The sequence below is a fragment of the Sminthopsis crassicaudata genome, chromosome 3 (genome assembly GCF_048593235.1).
Source record: "Sminthopsis crassicaudata isolate SCR6 chromosome 3, ASM4859323v1, whole genome shotgun sequence".
NCBI lineage: Eukaryota > Metazoa > Chordata > Mammalia > Dasyuromorphia > Dasyuridae > Sminthopsis > Sminthopsis crassicaudata.
The window spans coordinates 206,868,419-206,891,684 of NC_133619.1; the positions used below are offsets into that span (position 1 = coordinate 206,868,419).

Consider the following 23,266-nt stretch of genomic DNA (forward strand, 5'->3'; position numbering starts at 1 on the left):
CTTCTAGGGACCTGATCACAAACACTCTTTTCTAACCTGGAATTGTGAAGTATTCCGGCTCCATTGTGGCTCTAAGTGCGAAAGCAACAGAGTTCTTCCTTAATGCTAGCAAAGGAGCTGAGCTGAGGCTTCTGAAAGCTACCACAGCCATCACTACCCACACCTACTCCTGATTCACTGGTTTCTCACCCTATTGAAAAACCTTTCCTGCTGAAGTTTAAGTTGTCATCTACTGGAAAATTGTTTGTTTTTTTTTTGTTTTTTTTTTTTTTTTGTACATTCTGACATTCTAAAATTTGTTTATCATCATTACTTCAAAGATATTTGGAGTCATTTGAGGGAGAACTCAGTGAGTCTCTGCTCTAGAATTCCTCCCATTTTCTCTGCTCCATCCTTTACCAAATGTTTTACCCACATCTCACTCTTCATGAGATGTTGGAATACACGTACCTTTACATCTAGGATGAAGGTTTTTTCTGGTACAAACATCATACCACATACTAAGGGAATCACATAGATAGGCAAGGGAACCTTTACGTTCACTTACAGTGTTGACACTGATCGCCAATGTCCTAGTACATCTAGTTTCTCTTTCCATCCATTGATCTTAGTTCAGACAAGTTAGACAAATATAATAAATACTTCTTCCAAGTCACAGCCCTACAAGTACTTGAGTATTCTAATGCTTCTCTTTATCAAGATGGACATCTGTTCAATTCCTCTAACCACTCCAAATATGGCCTGAGCTCAAGTCCATCACACTATCCTGGTTGCTCTCAGTTGCATAGTTCCAGCTTATAAATACTATTCTTCCTAAAATTTAACTCCAAAAAATCACATTCATGATTTTCCAGATGACTCATCAGGACAGAATACAATAGATATATCACCTCCAGTCTTATGAATTACATCCCCTGTAATGCTGCCAAAGATTTCTTGGCTGCTATATCAAACTATTGACTCATTATTGAGCTTACAATTCACTAATATGTTAACCTCTTTTCCAGATGATATACTTCTCAACCACCCCTCATCTATCTTGTATTTTCAAAGTTGATTTTTAAAATTAATTCTAAGGTTCGAAGTCTGTTGAGATATTTTTGAATTCTGAGTGTCAGCTAGCATGCCAGTTATCTCTCTCAACTTAAGAATCATCTGCAAAATTTAATGAGTATGATAGCTATGTGTTTATCCAAGCCACTAATAAAAATATTAGTAGAGTCAAGTTTAAAATATTCCATTATAGATATCTTTCCAAGGATATCAAACTTTTAATAAATTTTCTTGGGGTCTAGTCATGAATCTGTTTCAAATATTGGACTACATAATGTCACTATGTGTATTATTAGTCAATATATACAGGTAATGATCCTTATATATGATGAGTGGTCTTCATTTGTAATTGACACTACTACTATACATAATAAATATTAAAAAAATATACTTCAAGCCTAGCTGATAGACCTGCTCCAGAAATTGATAGCAGAAAGAACTTAGCTTCCAATTCCCAACTTCCCAGCTAACTCATGACAATTATACAATATTCTCTTTACCTGCCACATTGGACTTAGTTAGCCATGGTATTTCATTTGGATTTTTCATGTTTCTGGTCATATACTTGAATCTGTCTATAGTCAGAGATTCTCTTTGACAAGCTATGCCTCATTAAAAGATATGTTTCAAGTTATTTCAAAGTGAACTTCAAATTCTTAGCATTAAAAAAAGAATGTAATGTCTAAGAAAAAAAATGAAGAAAAAACTATGGTTTTTATAAGATTATTTCTATTTCTGAGAACTTTGGTAGACCCCCCCCAAAAAAAAAAGTTTTCTATCCTTTTGGTCCAGAGGTATGATTTTATTGAGCTTCCAGTGAGAAAACTACTTCTACCAAAACAAATAGGAGATTTTCACAATTTCTGCTTGTAGATGCATGAGAAATTGAAACTTTCTCCAGGTTACATTTCAAGTTAGTGTCTGCAGTGGGATTTAAATTCAGGTCTTTATGATTCCTAATCCATCACTCAGTCTATTCCTGTTGTTTCTGTAACAGTTATAATACATATATAATAGTATAGTTTGAATCCTGACTTGGACTTCATTTATAAAATGTAGAAGAAAAGCAAAAAGTAAAAGAAAAGAAAAAGAAAATAAGATTTTATATTGATACTAGATTTGCTTAACTATTCTGTAAAGAATTTTTAGAAATCTGTGGCTCTCAGATGTATGACAGTTCTGTCTTAATTAGGAGCTAAATAAATACTTCTCCCTTTCCACACAACTGCTGAATGATTGAATATTTGTATTCCAAGTCAGTATTTTCACTGATTTGATCCTACTTAATATTCCTATTAGACTATCTATTAAATATCTAATAAAGTGTCTCCTATTCACACATCAAAATTATTCAAGATTGAATAATTTAGAGATATAACAACAAATATAACTGTATTTGAGGAGCTTAAAAGGAAGGATTTGTTGTAGATTAGATTCCTCAAAGAGTTCCAATCCTGCTTTAGATCTTAATGATTAGTATGACCTTGGGCAGATTATTCAACCTCCCTGTACCTCAGTCTCTGTATATAAAATGAAGAAGGTTAAATAAGATTACCTTTCAGGTCCCTTTCAATTCTAAATCTGTCTCTCTAGAATTGTATGATACTTACAGATGCTGAGATTCTTCAGTCCCTCCTATTTGCTAATGATATTAGGCTCTGGCACATTGTAGAACTTCCAATAATAAGCTATATGTTACTACACTAGAAAGTTTGGACTACCATCTATATGGGAAAAAATCAAGTATATAAAAATATCTATCATTTATATCATGGAACCTATTACATGAGTTTATTTCTCCATCTTATATCTTCTGCCATCCGCACAAATGGACAATGAGTTGACCACAGAATTAAATAGAAGAGAATAGAATGTATTATCCTTGGGAAATTTCAGAGCTTTTTTAATAATCTTCAATTTCTTCCATCTATTTAGTACTGATGGTTTGTATAGCTACAAATCAAATTTCAAATTATTGAGGATGAAGTATGTAGTGATGAAGTGGAGACATTGGGTGTAGCGAGCTGACCAGCCACATGTCTGCTCTCCTGCCTCCTTCACTTCACTCACTAAGCCCAAGGCCTCAGACTGATCCCAATGCCCACCAGAGAGTAAGTAGCCCAGCCATTACAATTGTATATAGATTTCTTGCCTGCGAAGGGAGATAAGATGTAATATGAATTGGAAGGACAGAAGAGAGTCCTTTTTTTAGGACTTGAGAGACATGAGCCTGCTTTTAGATAAGTGTAAAAAAAAACAATAGTAGTAGTAGTAAAGGAAAGATTGAAAATATGTGATAGGGGATGACTGTTAAAACCAGGATCTGGAGGTATGGTAATAAGAATGAACAGGATCACAAATATCATAAGAGAATTAAATTTTTAGGGATAGCTTTTTCTCTGGGACAGAAAGGAATGAAGAGAAAATGGGTGATGATGCTGAAAAACTTTTAGAAATAGAAACAAGCTAAGGAAAGCCATATAGTTTTGGTTTTTTTTGTTGTTGTTGTTGTTTTTTTTTTTTTTTGGTTAGAAAAAATATATATTTTTTCTTTTTTTTTTAATTAATTTTATAATTATAACTTTTTTTTTAAAGTACATATGCATAGGTAATTTTTTGGGTTTTTTTTTACAACATTATCCCTTTACTCCCTTCTGTTCCGAATTTTTCCCTGCTTCCTTCCATCCCCTCCCCTAGATGGCAGGCATTCTCATACATATTAAATATTTTATAGTATATCCTAGGTACAATATATATGTGCAGAACCGAATTTTGTTGTTGTTGCAAAGGAAGAATTGTATTCGGAACGTAAAAATAATCTGGGAAGAAAAACAAACAAAAAAAATGCTCACAGTTTACACTCATTTCCCAGTGTTCCTTTTCTGGATGTAGCTGATTCTGTCCATCATTGATCAATTGGAATTGGATTAGCTCTTCTCTATGTTGAAGATATCCACTTCCATCAGAATACATCCTCATACAGTATCATTGTTGAAGTGTATAATGATTTCCTAGTTCTGCTCATTTCACTCAGCATCAGTTGATGTAAGTCTCTCCAAGCCTCTCTGTATTCCTCCTGTTGGTCATTTCTTACAAAACAATAATATTCCATAACATTCGTATACCATAATTTACCCAACCATTCTCCAATTGATGGACATCCATTCATTTTCCAGTTTCTAGCCACTATGAAAGCCATATAGTTTTATGACTTCAAGTTTCTCAGTGAAGAAGAAGGAGGGAATGAGTATTTATATAGCACCTACTATTGTCACACACTGTGCTAATGGTTTGGTACAAATATAATTTCATTTAATGGATAAAGAAATCATCTAGGAGTACAGAGTTGTTTTTGAAGGCTTAAAGCAAAAAGCAAAGGGTTGATAAAGTTGCTGTGAAGCAATTACCTAGAGAGACAAAATAATTCAGAGTAGGATTACTAAGAAGCAATGAAGTCACAGAAGAAGTTACTTTGGAAATTACTACTACTTCTCAATAATTTCACTTCAAGCAAGTCAGCATTTGGTAGAATGTCTGGCACATAGTAGAACAATACTTTTGCTATCATTAACTTACTGACCAATGGAAATATTGGATTTCATTCACCGAGAATAATCATTTAATGATTTTTGATTGGTGGTTAAAATATCATGCTAAAAATTGTTGGGAGAATACAATGGAGTGAGGAAAAGGAATAAGCATTCATTAAGCTCCTATGCAGGCATTGTGTTAATTTACAAATTTACAAATATTGCCTGCTCTCAATCAACAAGAGCTTAATAAATTCCCACTATGTTCCAGGCACTTTACTAGGTGCTGGGTACTAAGAATACAAGCAAGAATTTATAATCTATTGAAAGACATATAAATTTATATAGTTCTAATACGAGGTGAAAAGTGGAAATGCAATTAGAAGGGTAAAAAGTGATGCCACCATTCAGAAATGACAAATACTATTAAAAACAGAGAGGGAAAAAATTAAGGGACAATTGAGCTGAGCATTGGATAAGAATTGAAGAAGAAACACTAAGAACAAAGGCATTCTAGGTTAAACTTGGATTGCCCATGTCCAATAGTTACACTGAAGTATTTGAAACAAGCCGTTTGTTTGTAGAAAACTTGAAAATATTTTTGAAGAAGTTTAATTATGAAGAATCACTAAGGATTGTCTTCAAAGGACAACTTACAGAATACTGTTTGAATTATAGTAGCAAAATTCCTTGAAATAATTTGACCTAAAATTAAAACAATCATACTTTCACTTATTCAATTAAGCATTTGCTTCCTGGAAATAACTTACTGTGTTCCTGATTATATTAGTAAGTTTTGTTTCCTGTAACTTGAATGTAAACTCATTGCAATTAGAAGTTTTTTATTAGGTGTATTTGTTTCCTTGGCTCCTATGACAGATACTGGCATATGGTAAGCACTTACTAAATACTTGATTGATAATTGTGAGGATGGATATAAAGATAGGTATTTGCACTAATGAAAATTCTTAACCTTTTCCCAACAGGTTGGTACAACAGACTTTTCATTAACTTTGTGCTAAGGAGGCATATTTTCTTTTTTGTCCTGAAATCCTATTTCCCAGCCATGCTTATGGTGATGCTGTCATGGGTTTCATTTTGGATTGATAGACGAGCTGTTCCTGCCAGACTTTCATTGGGTAAATCTTCATGAATCTTTGTACAATGTTAATAATTGGATAGGCAATTGAGAATAGTGATTTGAAGTAAAATGTAGAGATTGTATAAATGTTTCTGTGTGATTCCTTGCTCTAGACAGTGACTGTATCATTAGACTGATTGAGATTGAAATCAGCCATTAGCTACAAAAGATGAGAGATTTGAAGATGCTTTTACTTATTTGTTTATTCCTTTGTTTATTTATTTATATGCATATGCATGTATATGCACATATGTTCACACATACAATGGAGGGAAAGGGAGCAAAAAGAAAGGGGAGGGAGAGAGACACACAGAGAAAAAGAAAAAGAGAGACAGACAGAGATAGGGAGAGAGAAAGACAGAGAGCAAATGCATATATTAAGTTTTCCATACATTGTGCTAATTGCTAGAAATATAAATACCAGAAAGCAAACTAGTCCCTACCTCAAGAAGACTAATGGAAGAAGATAAAACAAGTAAAAAAAAAAAAACTAGAAAGGGAGAAAGGGACAAATGAAATCACATAGCATTGAATAGCCTATTGGCTAGGAAGATGTCTGAGCCTCAAAAAGATTATATTGAATTTCATTTATCAAGCCAAGGGATCCAAGAGAAGAATTCAGGTTATGGGTGGAAAGGAGAAGGGGCTGATACTCTGACTAGAAGAGGTATGAAAGCTCTGTGTGAAGTACTAGGGTAGCAGAGACGTGTTATATACTGAGTTATCCCCATAAAATCAGTCATAACTAACCCTTGACACCACTGAAATAGGTTATATTTAGCTTTGGCAAGCCTAACTTTTATCTTTTTCCTTTTCAGTAATTCTTAGAGCAGAATATATAGACAAATGATTATTCTGTGCTACTTGCTACTCTTAAACATATCAAATTATGAGAAAGATAAAAACTAAAATTCATTGTCATTCATGTATCTGAGAAATCAGGAGTAGATCCTAAGATCACACAAGTAATAACTAAAAGGAAGTTCAGAAATCATCTAATCAAATTCTTCTCATTTTATAATGCACAGATGAAACAATTAAGACCCAGAATGGTTAAATAATTTGCCCAAGATGGGATGGATAAACAGTAAATAGAAGAGCCAAGTTTCAAAGTTAAATCTTTCAGAATCCAGTACTGTTTACATTGTAACAGTTATTTTTCATATATAATAGCCTTAAGCATACTAAAACAAGTGTTTCATAATTATTATAATCAGCATCTAATTTATGCCAGAAAGGGTGACATATAAGTCAAACATTCATAAATTATAGGTATCTTTCAAAATATTACTACATTATACAGTCATATCTTGGCAATATTATGGGGTTCAATTCCAGATCACAGTAATAAAATTAATATTGAATTTTTTGTTTTCCAGTGCATATAAAAGTTATATTTATACTACAATGCAGTCTATTAAGTGTACATTAGTTCTATTTCTAAAGAAAATAATGTATATACCTTACTTTACTGCTAAAAAAAAATGTTAACCATTATCTGAGATTTCAGTGAGTTGTAATCTTTTCACATGTGGAAGATCTTGCTACAATACTGATGGCTGCTCACTAATCATGATAATAGTTATTAAAAGTTAGGATGGATGAGTCAATTTCTTAAAAATAAGACAACAAGCCCTCATTGGTGGACTCTTCATTTCACTTGAAAACCTAGAGGCCATTGTAGGATTATTAATTGGCCCAATTTCAATATTGTTTTGTCTAAGGGAATAGGGAAGCCCGAGGAGTGAGAGAGAGATAGAGAGTAGCAAATTGGTGGAGCAGTCCAACATTTATTTATTAAGTTCACCTTCTTTTATGGGTGTGATACATGATGCCCAAAAATAATTACAATAGTAACATCAATGATCACAGATTACCATAATAGAAAAAAAAGTATGAAATGCTGTGAAAATTGCCAAAATGTGACCCAAGAGCCATGATGTGAGCACATGCTGTTCGAAAAATGGTGCCCATAGACTTGCTTGATGTAGGGCTTCCATAAATCTTCAATTTGTAAAAAACACACTATCTGTAAAGCACAATAAAATGAGGTATGATGGTATCATTATTATTATTATTATTTTATTTATTATTTTTTTAGGCTGGGGTTAAGTGACTTGCCCAGGGTCACACAGCTAGGAAGTGTTAAGTATCTGAGACCAGATTTGAACTCTGGTCCTCCTGAATTCAAGGCTGGTGCTCTATCCACTGCACCACCTAGCTGCCCCTATGATTATTATTATTATTATTCCTTTACTACAGAAGTAATCTAATACTTCATTGATCCTAGGTCCTTAAAGGCTACACCTCAGAGAACAAGCTCTGGCAGACCTCACTAGATTGCTGGCTTCCAGGATAGACCCAACAATAAACTATATGCCCATGTCCTCTATCTGAGAAACAGCTAAGCTAAATTTCCAAAGACTCTTTGGCTTTAATGGAATAAATTTAATGGAATAAATTTGCCAAAAGTCTTAAAGACCACCCCCTAATTCATAGGGAAGCTGTGATAAGTCTTCATAAGGAAGGAACAAGGAGGAAGGGGAAATGAAATGGGAAATATTTATATAATGACTACTATATGCTAAGCACTGGGCTAAGTGCTTTACAAATATTATCTAGTATTCCATTTCACAAATGAGGAAACTGAAATGAAAAGAGGTTAAGGTTTATAAACAGGGTAACAAAGCCAATAAGTATCTGGCTGAATATGAATGCAAGTCTTCCTGATTCTCTAGTCTAACAATATCCCTAATCCTAAGGAATAAAGGTCTTTTCTTTGGCAAAATGACTTGTCCAGGGTCAAATAGTTAGTGTCTGAGACCAGATTTCAACTCAAGTTCTCCTGATTCCATAACCATTGCTCTATCCACTGTACTATCTAGCTGCCCCAATTTCTTTCCTGAAAACAACATATTTTAAGCTACTACATCATAAATAGGTAGTAAAAAGAACTGTTATAATTTAATTTGGAATTATATTCTTCTAGCCACACCTATGTGTAAGGCTTCTGGACTATCTGACAATTGCTTAGGGATGTTTTAAATTCTTATCCTGAGCAAGTCATTTAACCCCCTAGAACGGCAAATTTCTTCTCTGTAAAAAATCATAGGATTGAACAAGATCAACTGTAAATCTATGAATTTGTTAGTCTAAATATCCTTCCGATTTAGGGAAGGATTATATTTCCTAACCTAGCAATACAAGGTACACTGTTCTGTCAACTGGTTTATTGGGTTAGGACATCATCATCATCATCACTTACTATGTGCTAGGAACTACAGTAGGTACATGATAATTATCTTATTTGATTCTCACAACAGTACTGGAAGGTATTTTACAGATGAGGAAACTGAGGCAAACAGGTTAAGAAACTTGCTCAGGGTCACATAGTTAATACGTGCCTGAGGATGGTTTGAATTCATGTCTTTTTGAGTCTATGCCCAGTTCTCAGTCCACTGCTCCACAATAACGACCAAAGGGGTATGAACCAGGTCTTGGTTGTACACAATATAGAAATAGAAATTTTTCAATCTGCAGCCATTCGCAAATTAATGCATGTAACCCTGCTAACATCAATGCCATTTTTTCCCTCAACTGGCATCCAACTCACATCTCCCCCATCTAGTTATATTTGTGATTGGAAGAGATATCTAGAAAACTAGAGCTAGATTTTTTATTTACAAAGAAAGGAGTCAATAAACCCAATTATAGGCAGATATTCAATAAGCTTTTGGGTAACCCCTTTGTGGGCAGAAAGATATAGGATTCTGGAGAGATAAGAGAAAGATGTCTAGCTCACTTTCTCTTCCACATACATGTATGGCCTTCCCTTCCTTCCAACTAGAAGGGGAAAAGTTTATATTCATTTCAAGGTAAGAAGTGAGTATTTGTTCTGTTTTGTTTTTTCCTGTAATAAGACCTATCTATGGTCAAAGCAAATATTTGGGGCAAGTGGATAATCAGAGTTATTTTTCCAGCTAACAAACAATAGACTAGAACAAATTTTTATCAGGCCAGAAAGCTTTTTCTACCAAAGATCTTTATTTCCTGAAACCTTGTAAACTTAAAAATCAACTTATTGCTTTTAATTCTGCTTCCTCTATATCCCACATTTCCTCTTGGCCTTGTCCCTCTTTGAGAGAGACTTATTAGACTGAAGCTTATAAAAAGCAGAGTGATCTGAGGTTAAAAAAAAAAAAAGTAGTTATTCCTTTCACATCGTGACTTTCTTTCCCTTGTGGTTTTGATATATCACAGGCCAGGAATTTAGGGCGAGTTTTGTAGAAGCCAGAGATAATATGTAAAGGCCATTTGATGACATAGAAAAAGTTTAGAAACTCAAAAATGCATAAAATATATGTATAGTATTGTATAAAATCAATATAGTTTATCTTTTACTACCATAATAATTCAGGCTTCTCTAGTACAAAGGGAGGACCAAAAATTTTTACGCAGATTTTCCAGGTCATGGGGATAAGGGGTACTGTGCCTTTAAACCCCATGCTGCGAAAGGGATAATTGTAAATGTTTTTACCAGTCAATCAACTAGAACAGGTGGAGCAAAAATACTGAAATGGGAAATGGAGTATCATATGTGAGCAACAGAAAAGCAAGTCTGACTAAGTCATAAAATATGTAAAGGAAAATGAATTATAAGACTGGAAAGACAGGTTGAAGCTCATTCTGTAAAGAGCTTTAAATGCCAAATGGAAGTGTTTCTATTTGCTCTCAGAGGTAATGGGCTGGGAAATACTGCTGTGCCTTGTCACTATACAGTCACTTCCAGGCCTTCTGAATTGGGCCATCTGAATTCTGTATGACTAAAGAAAGCTTGTGTACTTTTTTGCACTTCATTTTCTTTATTCACTTTCATTTCCAAGTAATACATGGCAATCTCAAGAGAACAAAAAAAAATCCTAATTAAAAGTGTGGAAAATAAACTAAAGATCTTTAATAATGTGGCAACAGTGATGGTGATAGTAGTGGTAGTAAAGTAGTTGTAGATAGAATGCTGGCCTTAGAGTCAGAAAGGCTCCTCCTCCAGAGATCAAATCTGGCCTCAGATACTTATCAGCTATGTGACCCTGGGCAAGATAATTAACCCTATTTATCTCAGTTTCCTCCTTTAAAAAATGACCTAGAGAAGGAAATGGCAAATCATCCCAGCACCTTTGCCACAAGAATCCTAAAATGAGAGGGGTTAAAAACAAAATGAAGAGGTAAAATAGCAGGAATGGCAAATATGAAATAGATTTGGGAAAGCATATAGTTGACAATGGAAAAGACAAGTTCTTTAGTGGAATTCACAATGTATCAGAAGAAAGGGAATATGCCACTGACTGATTTAACATCTTAAAAGAGTTAGTTAGCTATAAGGAGAAAAACACCATGAGGTATGGGGGAAGGGATGGGGAAAAAGAAAGCATAAGGCAGAATGCTGTGACAAGCTAACCCAAAAAGGATTCAAGCAAAGATGGCTCAGGCTATGGACAGAGTTATAAAGGAAATTCATCCTGTTGGGTTTGATATAATTTGGCTTTCTGATTAGATACAGTAAGGTAGAATTACCCAAGACTTCCACAATGGGTGGGACTATAAGACTGAAATGATCTCTATCAGTGCCTTTGCCTTGCTTGCCTCAGGGAGTAATCTTAGTAGTATTTGAGGCTTTCTCTGACAACTCCCACCTAATGATCCAGGACCTCATAAGTAGTAGCAGCAGCAACTACAAAATGGTAACTGACTACTAGCTCTTTAAAATTTGCAAAATGCATTTCATACATTCTCTTATTTGCATCTCACAATAACTTTGTGAAGTAAGTACTTACAGGCATTATTATACTATTTTACAGAGATGGAAACCAAGACACAGAAAATTGTGACTTGACTATGCTGATATGCTAGGAAATGCCAGAGGTAGGATTAGAATCCAAATCTTCTTGATTCTAATACTCCATCTACTAGAGAAAACAAAGCTATGACCCAAAAGACTTGACTTTTATGAAACATTTTTACCAAAAACATTTTATTAGTATTATTCCAGCTGTAGTATTGTCAGTGGATGGGAAAAGAAGCTTCTGATCCCAAGAGAAAACATTTCTTCAGTAAATGGTCAGTATAAATCATTCAAAACTCTTTTGATGGGAGATTAATTCCAATGGTTTTGATAGGAATACTTTTTTAAGATTAATATATCTCTAAGAAGTGGCTAGAGACCCACAAGTATGTCTAATAGAGCTATAATGTTCTCAAACCCTAGACCTATTGCTCTAGGAATTTATATATGAGTGTTCTTATAATTCATTATTTTTGAGCATGATCACTTCTCCCCTTCTCCCCCTATTCTCTCCTTCCTGTTCACCTAATTCATTTTTATTTTACTTTTAAAAAGAGGGAGGGGGGTTAGGGCTTTGAATGCAGATTCAAAATAAATATATAAATGTAAGCCAAAGTCAATGAGTTGATTTAAGTAACCTTATAAAAGAAAATGGCTGCAAATACATTGATTTCTGGGGGGTGTAAATATGCAATTTTGGGGGTACCAACTTTCATTAATTTAGAACATGAGACAAGACTTCTCTGACATTGAATTGTAAATCATTCATTTGCCTACTGAGAATTATATTCTGTTTTTCTAAAACGTAATTGTTCTCTTAAGAGCAGATTTCTTGGGGAGCTTCTGGAAGCAGCCTTAGTTTCAGTTCAGTTCAATAATCCCAAAATGCAGCCAGGGCTTAAAGTCCAGATCCTTTATTGTGTCCTTCAAAATCCTGAACTTTTCCTGGGCCCTGTTAGCTTTCTTAGAACTCTCTCTTTGGTTCCCAAGAACTCTTGTCCCGGTATCTCTAGCCAGCACTAAGGTTGAAGTGGGAATGAATCTTGACTCTGAATCTCCAAGAGTGTGGGATTGTGGGTTTCTGCCTTGTGAATCTCCCGGAAGTCAATCCTAGTTCTGAATCTCCTGGAAGTCCATGAACAGGCTTTTCCTTTAGACTTGTGAATCTCCTGGACTTTAGAATCTCCCCACTGAAATCCTGGCTATTAAAAACTAAGAAGAGAGAGAGAATAATTCCAAAATAGTCCTTGAAATTAAGAAGGCTAGCTTCAAATCCTGCCCTTAATAAATACTGAGTAATACAGAGAGTCTTTTAGCCTCTCAATGTTCTCAGGAGGCTCTCTAGAACTCTTATGTTATGAGTAGGTATTGACCATATTAACAGAAGAACTTTCCTCCCTTTAAGCTCCTTTCACCCCTGAAATCACAGATTTAGGCAAAAAACAAAACTCTGTGAATGTATGTTTGTGTATCTGTGTGTGTCTGTGTGAGAATGTGTATCAAACACTATAATGTTCTTGTTTGGTTTTCTGGAGGTCTCTGGGCAGCCTTCACTTCAGTTCAGTAATCACCACAAGAATAGCCAGGTGTTAAAATCCAAAAGTCTTTATTGTCTTTCTCCATGTGTTCAGCTAGCTTTCTCGTGGTCTTCAGGGGGACTTGGTTTCAGTGGAGAAGCTAAGGAGGAGAGCCCTGCCACCATAGTGCTATGGGATGGGATGAATGAATCAGTCTCTCAGTCTTTTGGCTGAGTTTGTCTCAGTTTATATGCTCTATACTGAGTATGAACCAATTATTATATCACTAAGAAACCATTATTTGTTGTAAGATTAAATCAATCACACTGAACTTAGAGAACTATTAAGCACCATGCTAAACTAGATAACCATTGTCTAATCAATTCCACTGACTTAACACCTTGTAAGAATCCTTGTTTTGGAGTTTGGGCCTATAACAAAACACTATGAAGCAAAAGGCAAAAAAAATTGCCCTGTAATGGTTATTCCTATCTAAAAACCAGACACTAATAGATACTGGGATGTTGCTCAGTTTCCTTTTTCCTCTACTCACAGCATGATAGTGGAAAATACCTGGAGAAAACCATCATGGCCATGTACCAGATACTTGTTTTTATATAAAAGTCACTTAACTTTCTTTTAGACTCAGCATAATAATAGCACTTAGCTATCAGGGTTATTGTGAAGGCAAAATAAAAGAACTGGTGGAGTACTTAGCAAATCTTAAAGGGCTAAATAAATGCTTACTATTATAACACATAGATTTTTTTCCTTTATTTAATGCAGTATCTGGCACGTGGCAGATGAATTAACAAATGCTTGTTGGTTTGACTTATTTCTTGGAATGCCATGGTCAAAGAATCTGTCACCTAGCAGCCAAATGATTGGTGTTAGAATTCTCAGGTATTTAGTTGGCCTTATTTTTGGACAACAGACACATTACTTAGACTATACTAAAAGTCTTTATGGCTTAATAGAACCTAGAGCAGCCTTCAAGGATCTTACATATCTTGATAATGAAAAAGTTGAGCCTGGAGTTCTACTTTTTGGTTTGGTTTTGTTTTGAGAAAAAAAAATGAAGAAGCAAAGAAATGGAAAACTGCAATGATTTTGTAACAATGCTTTCGTATTCAACATGTGCTTTAAACGAATGGAAATCTCAAAGAACTGTTTTGAGGGTCAGAAGTATTATGAGTGACTAGTAGCTAGTGACATTCATGCTAAGTCTGTGCAGTTAGAGTTCATTTTGCTATTTGGGTTTCACACTAGTGGAAAAGGCTCCTCACTACTTGAAAAATCTTCAGACCCCTTTTGTACTTTCTTCATGGACAGTTAATATGTTTAAAATATGCTAGTCAGAATCTAATCAAGTAATTACTCATAAAATGTTATTGGTGCTGGCTCTTGAAACCCTCCTCCTGTGAAATATAAATTGACTGAAATGAGTGAGGAAACAAAATCTGGTCCAGGCACATTCAGCTTGGCACTGGATCCTAAATATATAGGGAAATATATTTTTATGCCTTAAAAGAAAATTAGTAACTCAGAACATAAACCATGATACAAGATTAGGTAATCTGATTTCTAATTGTTAGAAAGATTAGAGGCTTTCCAAGTTGGGAGTGAGTGAACAGGTAAAGAAAACTGAAAAAACAACAACCAAAAAAACAGAAAAATGTGTCTTTCTCCCAAAGTGTCTGTGTTCATTCAAAAGAATAAGGAAACAGAAACTGATTGACCAGTACAAGATCAGTTTTCAGATAAGACATACGACTTGAACTGAAAACTCCTTGTATTAATCTTCAAATCTGACTGAGTTTCTGGTCAGCACAATCTAGATCCTTAGTTAAAGGCCTCAGAACAATAGGTGGAAGTAGTTTAGGTTCCCAGCTATGGAGGATTAGGTTCAAACAATAAAATAAAGTTTTCTTACAATTCCCATAATTGAACAGTTTTTTTTTTGCAAAACAGAAATTGGACTAGACCCATAACTGAAGAGAAAGGAAACTGAGCAAGATCCAGAAATTTAGTTTCAAGATGGAGTCAGTGTGATTCACACAATTCCCATAATGTTCTCATTCCCCAATCTCTTTCTCTCTTTCCCTTCCTTCCCCCCCACCTCTCTCTCTCTCTCTCACACACACACACATACACACACACCCCAGCACACATAATCTCACTCATCTACTTTTTCAGTATTATGTCATATTATTTTCTGTTATGTTTCTTTGAAACCCCATGGACTATAAAACTCTATTGCTGTCTGTGAAGTTTTCTCCGAAAAGATTCTGGAGTGGTTTGCTATTTCTTTCTCCAGTGGATTAAGTAAAGTATAGGTTAAGTGACTTTCCAACAGTCAACAGAGCTGGTAAGTGTCTGAGATCAGACTTAAATTCAGGTCTTCCTTGACTCCAGAGATAGCACACTATCTACTGAGCCATCTTAGCTGGCTCTATCTCATACCACTACCCTTTATAAAGTCTATGTAACAATGAAATTCTCATCCTGACATCTTTTTTTATTAATAGATTTGTTCACACTATCCCTTGAAAACTTTAATATAACATATTCATCACTTTCCTTCTTTCATGGCACACACTAGATACCATTTCCTCAAACAAATCTTCTCTGACATCCCCTATCCCAGTTGGACTGACTTTTCCACCTTCAAATTTCTTATTGCACTTTATCTGACCTCCTTTGCACTTTCAAACTCTCACTCATATCATAGTTATTTGTGTAGGCGTCTCCCACTACCTCCATCCCACTCTTTAGTAATAAATTACTTGAGAACAGCTTCTCTGTGGCAACTATCCCTGCATCTCTAGTATCTAGCTAATCATCCCTGATCAAGGGAAATGAGGGGAAAAGATGGAGAAAGAGAATAAGAGATAAGTAAAGAGAGGAAAAAAAATCTTAGATTTAGATTTAATAAATAAAAAGACTTAAGATTGAGATTGGTTCACAGGATAGCTGGATGGCAGTGGATAGAGAGTGTCAGCCCTGGAGTCAGGAAGTCCTGAGTTCAAATCCACCTTCAAACCCTTAATATTTCCTACATGTGTGATCCTGGACAAGTCACTTAACCCTAAGTGCCTCAATAAAAAAAAAGTTTTAAAATTTAGATAGATAATTAAATAGATATTTGGGGCAGCAAGATGGCACAATGAATAGAGCACCAGCCCTGAAGTCAGGAAAACCTGAGTTCAAATTCAACCTCAGACAATTAATACTTCTAGCCATGTGACTCTGGGCAATTCACTTAACCCCAATTGCCTCAGCAAAAAATAAAAATAAAAAAGATTGGCTCAACCTTGTTTTCAGCTTTTATTTTATTTGTTATTTTAGCTGTTTGCTTTGATGTTAAAATTATTAGGCTATAAACAAGAAAATGGTGGCCTGAGTTAATCCAGTATAAAGTTCAAGAGGTTCTATTATTACTTATTATGGAAAAGTGTTGAATCTAGGGTAAAAGCACCTGGATTTAGAAACTGGCATTGCCCCTTACTACCTATGACTTTGAATATGTTCCCATACCTTCCACTGACTCAGTTTCCTCTTCTGAAAAAATGACTAGATAATTTCTAAGTCCTTTTCCAGCCTGAATCTATGATAAGGAGCAAGGAAACCATCATTTATGTAATGATAGGCATTTTGCAAATGGACAGGTCTATTATTATCCCCATTTTACAATTAAGAAAATTAAGGCTGGAAGAAGTTAAGATCCTTGCCCAGGATTGTATAGGTAATAAATATCAAAAGACTCATTCAGACTCAGTTCTTCCTAGCTGCAGGCTCAACACTCTATCCCTTGTACCACCTAGTTGGCTCTGATACCATGATCTATTTTCACTGGATTTATGATTCATTCTCCTTGACTTGGCAGGTATAACTACTGTGCTGACAATGTCCACCGTTATCACTGGAGCCAGTGCCTCAATGCCTCAGGTGTCTTACATCAAAGCTGTGGATATTTACTTATGGGTCAGTTTTCTCTTTGTGTTCCTGTCTGTCATTGAGTATGCAGCAGTGAATTATCTCACCACAGTGGAAGAAAGGAAGCAATTTAAAAAGAGAGGGAAGGTACAGCCTCATATGTTTGTTTTTCTTGTGTGTGTGTGTTTTTAATTCAATCTCATGTCCAAACACCAGCTGACATCATCACAAACCTAACATGCTAAGCCTTTATTCCCTCAGATACCTTCACAATATACAAGTTTATTAAATTAGGACAAAAATCTGAGGCTCTTCACTGATATGAGATTACTCTAAGATGTCCTTTATCATCCTAGTTTGATCAGAGAGGATTATTCTTCCCTCATCTATGAATAGTTCACCTTTTAAAGTGTGGTCTGGAGAAGTGGAAGAGCATCCAATTTTATTCTTCTAATAGATCACTATCCTCAAGACTTATTGTTTACTTCATGTTCACTAGAAAAGGAGAGGAAATAGTGAAGGTAAAGATTTTTAAATTAATGAATTATAAACTAAGTACTGGTCAGTATCTCAAAGGCCTTTTAGTCCCCCCTCCTAATTTTGCTAGTGAGGAAACTGAGGCCACTGAATGGGTTAAATGATTTACCCAAGATCACAGAAGTAGCAAGCAAAAATGAGATTTGAAACTAATTCCTCTGACTGCAGATTTAATGCCCTGTCCATTGAATTTGGGGCAGCCTGAATACAGCACTGGGTCTAGAATCTCTTCCTGAATTCAAATGTGGCTCAGACACTTCCCATCTGGCTAAGTCAGTTAATCTTTTTTGCCTCAGTTTTCTCATTTGTAAAATGAGCTGGACAAGGCAATGGAAAGACATTCCAGCATCCTTGCTAAGAAATCCCCAAATCGCAAAAAATCAAACCATACCTGAAATGACTCAAGAACAGCTATCAAATTTTTCCTGGGCTCAGAGGAGAATAATCAAGCCCTTTGCCTGAATTAACCATGTCATCTCTTTTTCCCTTTATAGTAATTAATAAATTCACAGAGTTATAGACAGCTGGAAAACACCTTAAAAGATGTCTTATCCAAAAGGGACTTTAATAGATAAAGAAACAGAGAAACAGAAAGCTTGCATGACCTTCCTAACATCACACAAATTGCAAGAGGCAGATCCAAAGGGGACTTTAATAACAGATAAGGAAATAGAGAAACAGAAAGCTTAAGTGACCTATCCAGTATCATCCAGCTTGCAAAGGAAAAGACCATATATCCTCTCTAAAATTCAACTAAAATGGATGGTCACTTTCTATGGCTATATTTTTTGGCAAATTGGCAAATTAAATAGCAAATTTTCTTGCTTCTTATCTTTACTTGGTAAAGTAAAGATAAAGTAAATTAGACTACATTTGGAGTCAAAGGACCTAGCTTCAAATCCTAGCTTTTATACTTGTTACCTAGAACTATGGAAAAGCCTTCTAACGTCTCTGAGCTTCATTTTGCTCATGTAAAAATGAAGGTGATGAAGCTACAAAGACATATATCCCATGAAATGCCAAATAGGTTACAGCTGCCCCATCTCTCATTTTCCTATTCCATTGCCAAAAAAGTTAGTCTGCATGTTTGTGATTGTTGGGAGTTGAGAATAATTTAAATAATTTGTAAACTCAGAAATTAAAGAGAGATTATGGAAATAGTAACTTGCATTTTAAATTTGGTTGCATTAGAACTTTAGTTTTCACAGTACTTTCTGAACAATAAATATCTCTGTAAGAAAGGTTAGGTAAGTTTTATTAGCCCCATTTTATAAAAGGGGAAACTAAAATCTCTTAAAGGCTAATTCGCTTTCCCTAGATCACATAGCTAATAAAATCTTTAGATAATATTTGAACTCAGGTTTATCAGAGTCCAAGCCTAGTACACTATCCATTACAACATAATCCTTCCATAAAATACAAAAATAACGGACTCAAAGTACAGACTACCATGCAACCAAATTCAGATCAACTTAATTCATTAAATGGCTTTGACTTGCAAAAACACTGTGCTATATATAAAGGCAAACCCTACCTGAGGTGACTTATAATTTTACAAGATTGGAGAGGGTTATGACAAGGGCATGCATAATTAAAATGCAAGATGTGTGTTCAGTTGTATCTATATCTTCATAACCCCATTTGGGATTTTCTTGATAAAGATCCTGGAATGGATTGTCATTTCTTTTTCCTGCTCATTTTACAGAAGAGGAAACTGAAACAAATAGGGTTAAATAACTTTCCCAGGGTCATATAGTAAGTGTCTGAGGACATATCTGAAGTCCTCCTGATTCCAAGTCCAGTATGCTCTATCTACTATGTCACCTAACTTCCCCTAAAATGTAAGTTAGGGGCTTGAAATATACTAAATACTTTGTATTTATTTGTATACTAAAATATAAAATAAAAGTAATAATAACAATAGCTAACATTTATGTAGCATTTAAAGGTTTGCCAATATTTTACAAATATTATCATCTCAGCAACCCAGAGAGGTAAATACTTCATTTTACAGAGGAAGTAATTGAAGTAGACAGAGATTAAATGATTTGCCCTATGTTTCAGAGCTATTAAGTCTGTGAGACTAGATTTGAACTCACAGCTTCCTGGCCCCAGGTGCAGCCAGTATACCCCTAGCTGCCTCTGTAGTGGAAGTCCATAACTGGAATTAAAGTAAGATGTTGAGAATATAGAGAGATAATGTCGACACTAAGAGTATGAGTGCTGAAGGGACAGACAAGGCTAACCTGTTCTTAGACTTCATCTCAAAAATACCTTCCCAGACACTATCTGAATTTTTACTTTATTCTACTACCTAAAACTTTAGCAACCAAAGATTTATGGGAGATTAGGCTTTTAGTCATTCATACCTTAGTGATTATTAAGACAGTTAGATCTCTCCATTTAACCCAGCATTGAGATCAACTGTAATGAGGGAATACGGGTTTTAATTCAGGCATGTATGTGTGTACACATACATGTATACATGTGAGTGAATATACACATCTATTCTTAAGAGAGTATTATTATTGTTGTCCAAATCATTGCCTTTGTCCATAGTAGGAACTTCATAAATATTGAAGATATGCCTCTATTAGAATGTAAGCTCTTAAAAGAATAGGGATTTTTTTTTCATTCTTAATATTTATATCTGATTAACAGCACATTTTGTAGTAGGAACTGCTGGTTTTATACAATTTAGTTCTTGGGAGTGAGGAGTACAACAGGTATAGTTGTGGTGTTTCAGTAAGGGATTTAGGTAAAGAGAATGGGATGCGAGACCAGAGGAAAAGGATGAAGAAACTGAAAAGGACTATCAAAGGCAAATTACTTATTTCCAAATTTAGTTTTTGAGAAAGTCAAATTTTCTTGCTTCTCATTTGTTGTTGTTGAGTCATGACTCTTCATGATTTCATTTGGCATTTTCTTAACAACTATACTTAAGTGATTTGCTATTTTCTTCTCCAGTTTATTTTACAGATGAGGAAACTGAGGGACTTGCCCAGGGTCACACAGCTAGTGTATGAGGCCAGATTTGAATTCATGAAGAAGAGTCTTCTTGATTCCAAGCTCAGTAATTCCAACTCCAGTCTCCTCCAAGGATCCACGATTCAGCTCAGTATTAATGACATTAAAATCCTGAGATACTTTTCAAAGGATGTTGTTCAACTGAGTTGCCCCTATGTTATACATGTGAGCTTTATTTTTTGAATCCTAGTGGAAGATTTAACATTTATCCCAGTTAAATTCCATCTTGTCAAGGTCTCTTTTAATATTCATTCAATTATCCAGCGAATTTCCTCTCCCTTTCAGTTCTATGTCATCCACAAATCTGATAAATGAATAAGGAGAGAACTCTTTCATTTGGAGGTAAGAAAGATAATGAGAATTTATTAAATAAAGTTGGCAGGATATTAGATTATTGTCAAATGATAATAATGAAAGCTCAGCTAGTATTTTTTTAAGTCATAAAAATTATCCATAGAAAAGACCATTGCATTCTCAAAAAAACTCTGCAGAAAAAAAAATCAGCTATGATAATTATTCCCATTTGATGGGAAGGAAAATGAGGCTCTATGGTAATAAATAATAAATATATTTACATTGCACACACAAAAATCTATGAAATTGATTCCTTTAAAAAGAATGCAAATTGGAGCAGCTAAATGGCACAGTGTTGATAAAGCCCCAGCCCTCAAGTCAGGAGGACCTGAGTTCAAACCTTGTCTCTCCCAGACATTTAATACTTCCTGGCTGTGAGACCCTGGACAAGTCACATAAGCCCAATTGCCTCAGCGAAAAAAATGAAATTAAAAAAAAAAATTAAATAACACTTCCTAGCTGTATGACCCTGCGCAAGTTACTTAATTCCAAATTTCTTTAAATTAAGCAAAATTGTGTTGAATTAAATAAACACTAAGGCAATAAATCTTTACTTATTGATTAAACTATGTCATTTTTATACATGAAACTGCCCCATGTATCTTTTTGCTCCATTTTGTAATTCATGATACAAGAGTAATTCTTTTTTTTTTTTTTTTTAATCAGATTTCTGGAATATATAACATTGAGGCAGTACAAGCTATGGCATTTGATGGTTGTTACCATGACAGCGAGACTGATATTGACCTGACCCCCTTTTCTATACATTCAGAAGAATATTCAGTGAACAGCAAAAACCCCAGCATCCCCACCACTGATTCAGCTCAACTGAAGAGGAAGAAGTCTTTGAAAGGCCATGTTGGCAGAATCATTCTTAAGAACAATCATGTCATTGACACATATTCTAGGATTGTTTTTCCTGCTATGTTTATTGTATTTAATTTCTTTTATTGGGGCTTTTATGTATGAACACGGATTACCAGAAACCAGGTTGTGTAACAGCTGTCTCTGTGCTTTCACCAGAGAATTAAGAGAATTGGAAAAAGAGGAAGTTGTTCCAGTTCCTCTGGATTGGAGAGGCCCCAACATTACATTTGGAATATGTAATGGATATGTATCTATAGTAGCCAGGGTCCCTCTCACTTGTGGACTCCTGAAGAGCTACCCCAGGTTCTTTGTTAATCAGAATCCTCTCTATTCTGTTGTCCACAAACCCCCAGTGGTGTATTTACTTTTAATAGGACATATTTCATTCAAAGAAAAGACATTTAAGGAAATAACAATAATTAAATAATGTTCTCATGAACTTAAATTTCACTTTCCCATAAAGTATATATCATTAATGAGAAGAGTAGACATGCATAGGAAGTATCTGCAATACATACTACCCTGGCCTCCATTGCCTGAAGGTCAGGTATGTTACATTTCACTACTCTCCCAGAGTTCTCTGGTACCTTTATAGAGCCTTAGGGGTGTCCAGTTCTCTATCATTGGCTCCAGTCTCTGCCAATGGTGTTTTTTCAAATGTAGGAGAGTTCCAATTCCCTTTAGCCACTAATAGTTGGATCTGCTTTTACAAAACAATACTTAACTTTAAAAGTATAATAACAAATACATAAACATAGGCTCTAACATATAGAACATAATCTATTCTCCCCTTCTCTCCCCAGCCCTACCCCATAATTCTTCAGCCTCTGGAGAGAAGAAGATTAATTTCATAGTTTATTTCACTTCTTATATAACACATTCTTATTATATAGTATAGATGCGTTTGTATGTATATAGGTGTGCAGGTATATGTATATGTACAGTGTATATACATGTACATTCTTATATATAGTATAAATGTGTTTATATGTATGTAAGTATGTAGGTATATGTATGTGTATATACATGTGTATGCTTTTACATAGGTGTATATATTGTGTGTATGTGTGTGTGTAGGTATGTATCTGTCGATAAATGGATGATAGACATAGACACACATGTACATCTTATATGTAGTAATACCTTAGCACTCATCTGCTTTGAAAATTATGGACACAATTTGATGAGAAAAAAAGGTTCACTTGCTTGTCACATTTGGATGTTATCTTGGTTGAGCCAGTAGGCCATTGAAGCTGGCTAGACTCGATGCTCAGCTCCTCACTGGTGCTATTATCCTTGACCTTGAGCAGCTCCTCCCCAGGAAAGGTAGTCATGTGATTATCAATTTAGAACCCTCAATACTGAGGTTGAGCACCTTAGTGGGCAAATCAAATCGAGGGGCAATTCCTGCAAGACAATGCAGCTGTAGGGTACAGTTTTCCAGCTCCCAAAACAATATTACTAG

The 23,266-nt window shown here is 35.0% G+C and overlaps 1 protein-coding gene across 1 annotated transcript in view; it reads left to right on the forward strand.

The window, feature by feature from the left end:
• Positions 1-21,909, forward strand: part of GABRR3 (gamma-aminobutyric acid type A receptor subunit rho3) — a 78,236-nt gene extending 56,327 nt beyond the window's left edge. Inside the window, exons 7-9 of the mRNA XM_074302018.1 lie at positions 5,570-5,722; positions 16,967-17,163; positions 21,601-21,909. Of these exons, the coding sequence (XP_074158119.1) occupies positions 5,570-5,722; positions 16,967-17,163; positions 21,601-21,903 (653 nt within the window). The 3' untranslated portion in view covers positions 21,904-21,909. The remainder of the gene's footprint in view (positions 1-5,569; positions 5,723-16,966; positions 17,164-21,600) is intronic.
• Positions 21,910-23,266: the final 1,357 nt, after the last annotated feature.